The 8,943-nt window shown below is 51.5% G+C and overlaps 1 protein-coding gene across 1 annotated transcript in view; it reads right to left on the bottom strand.

Annotated features, from left to right (window-relative positions):
* Window positions 1-6,073: 6,073 nt before the first annotated feature.
* NFATC1 (nuclear factor of activated T-cells, cytoplasmic, calcineurin-dependent 1) overlaps window positions 6,074-8,943 on the bottom strand; it is a 76,405-nt gene continuing 73,535 nt past the window's right edge. The window contains exon 13 of the mRNA XM_010855097.1: window positions 6,074-7,900. Coding sequence (XP_010853399.1) covers window positions 7,851-7,900 — 50 coding nt within the window. The 3' untranslated portion in view covers window positions 6,074-7,850. The remainder of the gene's footprint in view (window positions 7,901-8,943) is intronic.

The following is an 8,943-nucleotide window of genomic DNA, read 5'->3' as shown; positions in this document are numbered from 1 at the left end:
TGGTAAGTAGTTGGGTGGGTGGGTGGTTGGGTCAGTGGACAGATGGATGGGTGGATGGGTCAGTGGATGAATGGGTGGGTAGGATGGTGGACGGATGCCAGGTTCTTTATCCCCAAAGCAGGAGCACAGGGAGAAAGCCCTGTTGCCCCACAGTAACAGAAGCTCTTTCCCCTGGGGCCTCAGGAACTTTACTTGTTGACTGGGGGTTTGATTTGTCTTGCCCGCTCCCTCACAGGATGGCTTTGAGGAGCAAATGACATAGAGCACATTTAAAAATCACTTGGGAAAGTGTCTGAATTGCATACATGAGTCCATGTACTGTTTCTTTTTATTTTTTAATTTATTTCGGCCACACTGTGAGGCTTGTGGGGCCCTAGTTCCCTGATTAGGGATTGAACCCATGCTCCCTGAAGTGGAAGTGCAGGGTCTTAGCCACTGGACAGCCAGGGAATTTCCATGTACTCTTATTATCTAGATTAAATAAAGTGCATAGAAATTAGTGAGAAATTTGGATTAGAGGGTATACTTTAAAATTTTTTACCTTATTCTTTTCAAGTATATGTAGTTACAGGAGCTGATTGCTAATAGTATATTTTCAAGTCTAAGTCCTGCTGGGTCTACTACAATGAACAGGAAAAAAATCTCATAATTAGCAGCCTTATTTGCATGCAAACAACAAATGTTCCCAAAGACCTTAACACTGCTTGCATTCATTCTTATTTTCAGGGATTAAATTGCTTGCAAACCCCTTTCCCACTAGAAAGTCTAGAAGTGAACTTGAACCAGTCAAATATCATTAATGTCTAATTGCTCCAGATCCCACCTTAAAGTAGCCTCAGCTGGTATGTGTCCAGGTACAGAACATGAAGACACAGAAGGTGGCTGTGTCCGTGAAGTTCAGCAACCGTTGTTTCCGGGTGTGATGCTGGATAGATACTCTGACAGCCCCGTCATTCTTGGGTGTGTGTTTGGGACAAGCCCGACAGCGGCTCTGACCCGGGTGAGGCCGTGGCTGCGAGCTCCTGTCTTCCTGTCCCAGGGACAGCAGGGCAGGGGGCCATGCGTGGCGGGGCCCACGTCACCACCTGAACACAGACATGGTCATTCTTCTCTGTTGTTTGAGAACCTCTGTTCCATAAAAACCTCTGTCTCTTCCCTGGGATTCCTTTGTTCTTCTTCCAGGTAAAAAGCGTATTTGGCAGTGAAAGCCGTTTTTCAGCCTCTGTTTGACGCTTTCCCTTCCGATTAAAATTATATGGGGCCCCAAGGCATATCTGGTGATCGCAAGTCACTCTTGGCTAGACATGCAGCTTTTACGTGAATAGCATTATTGTTATATGATATAAAACACAGGGAAAATGGAAGATTGACTACTTCTCTGACTAAAATTTGGCCTACCAAAGAGGCTTTGAAAAATCAAGCGTCAGAACATCTACTTTCAGCCAAGATGGGCTAACAGGGACCAAATTTACTCTCCACTGACAAGAGTGAAAAATGGAAAAAATATATGAAACATATTAGGTGTTAGCCATCAGGCAGTGAAGAACAGTGACCCTGATGGGGGACCCTGTGACGGCCCAGCCCATGGCCTGCAGGGGGCTTCCAGGCCGTATGTGGGGAGGCGACCCCGGCAGACCCTCGCGGGGTGAGGAGCTGGGGTTAGAGGGACTGCCACAGCTGCCGGAAGAGTCGAGGCATTACCCTGAGGAGTGAGCTGCCCAGAGGCGGTGCTCAGAGACCCGCACGGCTGAGGCCTCATGCACACAAGCGCAGGAGGGAGTCCCCTCAGGTCTGGTGAAGAGCAGAACCCTAAAGGATTACAGGGAGAAATACTCAGAGCCCACACTAGGTTGATGCAAGGTGTGTATACATCCCCATACTTTGCAGGACACTAGGGAGGATCCTCAGAGGGCTTTTCTCTGAGAGTGGGAAAAATTAGCCACAGACCATGTGTTGCTCTGGTTCCATCAAACATTTATAAGCTGGGAAGACCCAAAAGGATCAAATCTTTCCAAGGGACTTAACTGCTTCCCAGAATAGGCATTCATAAGAAACAGAACATGAGCCATGCTCAGTGACGCAAAAATTCATGTTAGATCTCTGACCCTGGAGAGAACTGGTAGAAGATGCAACCCAGATGAGATCAAAATTGATCAATGAAAATCAACTAAAAATTACACCCATCGTGGAGTTATCAAACAAGGATATAAAAGCAGTTTTTGTAACTGTCTCCCACACATGCAAGGAGTCAGAGGGCAGAGAGACATGCCCAGAGAAAACTTGTAATGAAAGCTCTAGCGTTGGGGCTAAAGTCACCCTGAGTCATAGCAATTAGTTGCTGAGGAAGAGGATGAAGCACAAAAAACTCCGCAATGTAAAATAGGAAAAGTCTGCAGAAGTGAGTGCTGTGAACTGTGGGTGACTCTGTGCAGCCTCGGGTGTGTGATCAGAGCTGTGGCCGGAGGGGCAGAGACACTGAAAGAGGTTGTGGCTGAACTGCTCCACTTAGATGAGAACTGTGAATCCACAGATCCTGAAGCCCAGCTGACCCCAAGCACAGGAGACCCAAAACGCACATGAGGGCAGGGGTGTGGAGGCCCCAGCTCCCGCCTCCCATGTGGGGCTTAATCTTACCCTAAACAGATGCTTATCAGTGCTTTTCCTCTGGAAAAAAAAAAGGAGGAACGGCTGCTGAGGACAAACGCAGTGGTTATCAAGTCTTGACCGTGAGCTGCAGCCTGGCAGCAGCCTGGAGGCTGTGACGCTTTAAAACCTGTGGTCACAGCCTCCAATAGACGGCATCTGTTAGAGACAGAAGATTCTGCGGGGTGTGTGTGAATGTGAGTGTGGTATGTGTATGTGGATATGAGTGTGTTTGAGTGTGTGTGGTATGTATGTGTGCAAGTGTGTGGGTATGTATATGTGTGTGTGTGTCTGGGTGTATGTGTGTCCGGGTATATGTGTGCGTGTGTGTGTGTGTCTGGGTGAGTGTGTGTGTGAGTGAATGAGTGCATGTCTGGGTGTGTGTGCATGTCTCTGTGTGAGTATATGTGTGTGTGTGTATGTGTGCATGTGAGTGCGTGTGTGAGAGCGTGTGTGTGCAGCTCTGCTGGCAGGCTGGCGCACATCAGCAGGGAGGTCCGTCGTGTGAGACGCCTGCAGCAGCTCAGTTCTTTCAGAAACAGGGTGCGGCAGCGTGGCCTCCGTAAGGCTCTCTTCTCGCTCTTGCCGTCTGTACGTGTGAAGTACAGACACGTGTGATCTGGGGCCTGGCTGGCACCACCTCAATGACTCAGATGCACAGCGAGGCCCCAGTTTGCTGGCAGGACCAGGGCGGGTTGACTCCACCCAGGAGGCTGGAGGCAGACAAGCAGGAGCTGCCTTCTGCTGGGGCGTAAACGAGCACTTAGTCATCTTAGCGCTAACTTAATTTTTTTGGCATAAAGAAGTATAAATACGATGTGTTTCACATATGTGATTCCAAATTAGGTTAGTGATCCACAGTCCGTCTCAGGGATGGATAATGTAAAAATTGAGCAAGGGAAAGCAGTTCTTCAAAAAGTAAAACACACAATTGCTAATTTACCAGGAATTCCATTCCTAGGCGTTCCCCTGGAGAACTGAAAACAGGCATTGGAGCAAGAACTCATATGCGAATGTTCACAACAGTGTTACTCACAGTCGCCAAAAGGTGGGAGCAGCCCAGATGTCCGCTGCCTTATGGACACATGGTGTGGTCCATCCACAGAGTGGACGGTATTAGGCCATAAGGAACAAAGCTCTGATAAAAGCCTTTATGTGGATGAACCTGAAGTCACTGTGCCTCGTGAAAGAGGCCATGTTGTTCAAGTCGGTTTACAAGAAGTGTCCTGAACACAGATTCGCACAGCAGAATTATCGTGGTTCCCAGGGGCTGGAGGAGGGGGTGGGGAATGACTGCTCACGGGCACAGGGTTTCCTTTGGGGTGAAGGAAGTTGAGGTAACTCAGCACTGCGAATGCACTAAATCCTGGTTGTACGCTTGAAGGCAGCTCATCTCATCTTCTGTGGATTCCCTACATCTGGCCCTCTTTTCCTCAGCTTCATCCGCTCCTGTTTTCTGTCTCTCCTTTCCAAACAACCCAATGCAGTTTATCTATAGCAACGTGGAACCTGTTCCTGAAGGAATATGTAATGAGGGGTGTGGAGACCCCTCCTCGCAGCATCGTCAGCCAAGGCCCTGCACCCTGGCGATTGGCAGAAGCAGCTGCCCCATGGGCCCTCCTTGAAACTGGGGTGGGGCCCACACGTCCTGGGGTGGGGTGGGTGGTCTGTGTGACAGGGTGGAGGCTGCAGGGATCAGGGGACATGTTCAGACAGAGAGGGGTCTCCCATGGCGACTTCTGCTCGGGTCGCACTGGCTACAAGGAGAAATTGGATGTCTATCAGGTTTTTCCACATCGTCTCAGGCTGGGGCAAGCGTGGAGTTGTGGGAAGCCCCAGGGGAGGGGGGGAAGTCAGCAGATGCCCCCATTAGGCTGCTCCACGTGTCCCACGTCAGTGGCTCCCGGGCTGCACCTGCCCAAGTTCCTGAAGTGCCAAGGTCACCCAGGACAGTGAGGGAGCATCTGGGAGGTGACCTGGCCTCCAGGTCTACACACCTGAGCAAAGCACAGTAGCTGCCTGCCAGAAACAAGTGGTGGGGTGCTTTCCTTCTTATTCAAAAGCAACATGAAAGGAACGAAAACCAAGTAAACGGGTATTTGCAGAGGCCCAGCCTCCTCTGAGGGATTTCCTGGTGGCTCAGATGGTAAAGAATCCACCTGCAATGTGGGAGACCCGGGTTCGATCCCTGGGTTGGGAAGATCCCCTGCAGAAGGAAATGACTACCCACTCAAGTATTCTTGCCTGGAGAATCCCATGGACGGAGGAGCCTGGCAGGCTACAGTCCACGGGGTTGCAGAGTCTGACACGACCAAGCAACTTCACTTCCACTTTTTCAGCCTCTTTTGCAGAAACCATTGTTATGAAGGTTTTTGTTTCTGGAATATACAATGCCATTGTTGGGAGTGGGGGTGGGCTTACAGAGACTCACTTTGAAAACTAAGTGCGTCCTTCAGAGACGTGGATGTGAGCTGTGACCTCCTGTGTGCCCTGTGGCCTCTGGGATGCGCTTTGGGACCCAGCTCTCCAGCTGAGTCCCGCGCTCGAGGCCACCTCATGCTGACCGCCAGCCGAGTCTTCCCACGGTCCTCCCCCACCTCAGCCTACCCTAGCATCTTCGATTCCCTGAGCTCCTGTGGACATTACCGTTGGGCTCCCTTCAGACAGCACAGAAACTGGGTGGGACGGACTCTTGCTAACTACGCTGATGAGATTTTTCTAGGATTTTAGAAGATACCCTGGAGAAGGGAATGGCTACTCACTCCAGTATTCTTGCCTGGAGAATTCCATGGACAGAGGAGCCTGGTGGGCTACAGTCCATGGGGTCGCAGAGCTGGACACGACTGAGTGACTGACACACACACACACTGCAAACTGTAAACCTTCTGGCCAAAGAAACAGGAATTCTTGAGTTTGAAAGACCTGAGTGCAAAACAGTATTTCCGCAATTCAGGGCGCTGAGCCCTGGAGTGCCCCCTGGAAGCTCCTGGTGCCACCCTTGTCTTAGAACAACTTGCTGACAGTCCCCACCCGAGCCCGGAGTAGGCGATGTGGGTGGGGGAGCGGAGGAGACAGCCAAGCCAGGTGGTCAAGGGCTCGTCGTGAAGGTGATGGCAGGTCAAGTGTGAGTGTGGGAGGCCTCACCCGGCTCTGCCTCCGGACAGAAACATTGGCAGAAGCGGAGGTGCTCTCCACGGGGCCTGGAGAAGCATTTCTGACATGCCATCTAAGCACTGGGGATGCCGCTCACATCCACGCCTCCCAGGGTGGCCTTCCTGACATGTAAGGAGGTGAGAAAACGCCTCACACGCGCAGCTGGACGACGGGAAGCCCTTCTACAAACACAAGCACACGGACCTACGGCAGAAAACACGCTTAAGAACAAAGAGGATTTTTCCATGCGTGGAATGAATCACAGTCTGACTAAGATGGTCCAGCAAAAAAAAAAAAAAGAAAAATATTGCTTTATTGGATCTATTTTCTACCTACAAAGAGAGCTAACACAGTATCAAACATCTCCTTTCGTGTCTCCCGAGAAACGTCTCATGCAATTCCTAGGAGGCTAAATGCAGGACGGGGCTCCAAGCAGGGTGAGGGGGGCGGGGAGGGGGCGCTATGTACAGGAAGCCATATACCGTCAGCTCTTCACAGTAATGTGCAAATGTTACAAATATGGCTTTCAGGATTTCATTTCTGTGACTTAAAAAACAAGTAAGACATAGTCGTACAGAACAACATTTTAAAAATAATTCTTTCCGTGGGAGAGTGCCTTCCCCACTGAAACGCTTGAGTTTGGGGACAGGATGTCACCTCCCCCGAGGGTGCAATTCGGCCACGTTCCAGCAGGGGGCGTGAGTTCCTAAGGCACAGTTATCAGGTTAAAGGTGTTACCATTAAACCATGCTTTTTGGTTATGTGAAACAACAGGTCACGGCTAGCAATAACGCGTAATAAGCTGATACGGGTACAAAATGCAGTAGTAAAGCTCACACTAACCTATGTTAACAGTAACTAGTCTGGAAACACTAGAGTCACCACATAGTAAAACGCTGTTTTTGGTAATGGTTTCTTCAGATGAAGCAGTTAAAAGGCTTTTGTGAAATAATGATCTTACAGCGGAACAAATATATTACACTCCTTCTGTAACACTATTTACAGTTCCTTTCCAATTCTGCCATTTGGTAACAGCCGATATCATGGATGCACCTTTCCTGGTTCTAAAGTGCTTGGTTAACTGCAGGAGACCCGAGACGCAGACCTCCCAGGGCCGGGGGGCGCCCCCACGGACGTGGCTACGGGGAGCTGGATTTTGAGCCTCGGGTCTATTTTCCAAAACGGATACTGGTTATTGCTGACACGGACGCCCTTGCCGGGTGGAGACTGAATGTCACCACGTCAGTTATATTCACCATAAATATATGCCTATATATGTACACACATGCAAATACGAGACCTATCCCAAGACAGAGAGATTTCTCTTTTTGTCCAGTAGCCTATCTTGTGCTATTCAACTTACCTGTGCTATGTTTGAAGCCAGATTAAAAACAAAATCCTAACATGCTACAATGAACAACCCTATGGTCTGAGTAACACAGGGGAGGGAAGGCAGTCACGAGATCTGAGATGACACTTTGGAGCAGTTCTGAAACACGCTGAGTAAGGCAACAGAATTGTATGTTACAGCCCAGGAAGAGGTGAGAAAGTAGGAAACGTGCCAGGGTTTCCTCACAATGCCCAGTCCTCCAGTATTCTTTTAACTTATACAAAGGATAAAGCCTCGTGACGAAACGTCCTACAGCTTCTGCTCCTACAAATGCCCTCCTGGGAGCCACATCAGCGCTTGATTCCACAGTGCCCAGCCGCTGTGGTCGGCTGAAATAAGGCACTTCCACTGAAAAATCCAGGGTGCCTGAAGGGCGCGGCTCGGGGCGGCCGCCATGTCAGGTTGAGGCCACGAGGGCAGCGTCACGAGGTCTGTCTTCCGTGCTCCCCCCACCCACCCACTTTCGTTTCCTTCTTGAGGTGACTTTCCTTCAGAAGAGGGATCGGTCCTTCCTTCCTTGGGCTACTTCTTTGCACAAGTGACCTGAGCCTTCACTGTGGTGGAAGCTCCCAGTGGTACCAGGTATGGATTCAGTTTGTTGACTCAGAGTCATCACCGTGGAACAGACAGACACCACGCAGCCTCTGAGAGTCCACGCTGCCAACTACGAGTGGATGTTGGTGCTGGAGAGGTCATTCCGGATTATCTCATTTACTGTAAGAAAACAAAAGTAGAGAGAGCGTCAGAGGGACAGGACTCCACACACAAGTTCACGTAAACTTGTGAAACTGACTGAAATCCCATCAGTCAGTTATGTTCAGCCTGTGAAAAGTTGTCCCCTGAGAATGAGTCCTGAGCCAGTAGGACACGGCTGCCCCAGACCCGGGGCTGTGACGGCAGGGCCAGTACTCGGGCTGAGACCAGGGGCCTGCGTCAGGTTCTGACCGCTGAGCCGGGGCAGGGAGCCGTCTGTGCTCACGCAGGTTTGAAAAACCAACAGATAAACACCGGCCGTGGAAGCACCGCTTGAAGTCCACGCCCCGTGGGCCCCTCGCAGCGGCCTCGTGGTCAGTCGGCTCAGGGCAGTTTGGGAAGGAGGGCTGACTGCCCGGCCTGAGCCTCCCTTTGTTCGGGGCTGTTCCTTCACCTCTGTTCCCTTGTCCGTGTCCACCACCGGTCTGTGATTTTTGGCAGCCGGGGAGGAAATGAGCGGAGCTGGCAGAGGCCTCGGGAGGGACCGGCAACCTCCCTCTGTCCGCCCCCACCCCCGACGGCACGTATGGGAAATGTCACCGGGAGGCTGTCGGCACCGCTCGCAGGGCTCAGAGGTGGGGATGTGCTCGCGTCACGGAACTGCCCGGGCTCCCCTCTGCCGGCAGATAAACCGTGTGTTTCTGCTGAGGCCCCGGCAGGCCGAGGGCGGCTTCCCGGAGCAATCAGTGGGGCGCGTTTCCGAGCCCACTCCCTTCCCTAAACTGCTTTTCAACACCCCCCCTACCCGCCAAGTATTTTTAAGAATAACAATAATAAAGCACAGTGGGGAACCAGGAATTGTGTCACGGGAACCGACAACAGAATTTGCTGGCCCTGTGGACCCTGGAGCCGGGCCCCTCCCGAGGAGGGGCACGTGGGGGGTGGGGGTGCCAGGCAGTGGCCCACAGCGACATGCCCGGACTGACAGGGCTGTCCGACAGGTGGTCACATGTCCTCTGCCGATGGCCCTGGCCGCATGCGGGAAACGCTGGACAGGCGGCAGC

Source organism: Bison bison, unplaced genomic scaffold (assembly GCF_000754665.1).
Source record: "Bison bison bison isolate TAMUID 2011002044 unplaced genomic scaffold, Bison_UMD1.0 scf7180017864353, whole genome shotgun sequence".
Lineage (NCBI taxonomy): Eukaryota > Metazoa > Chordata > Mammalia > Artiodactyla > Bovidae > Bison > Bison bison.
The sequence above is the reverse complement of the archived record's forward strand: the minus strand, read 5'-3'. Positions and strand labels throughout refer to the sequence as shown.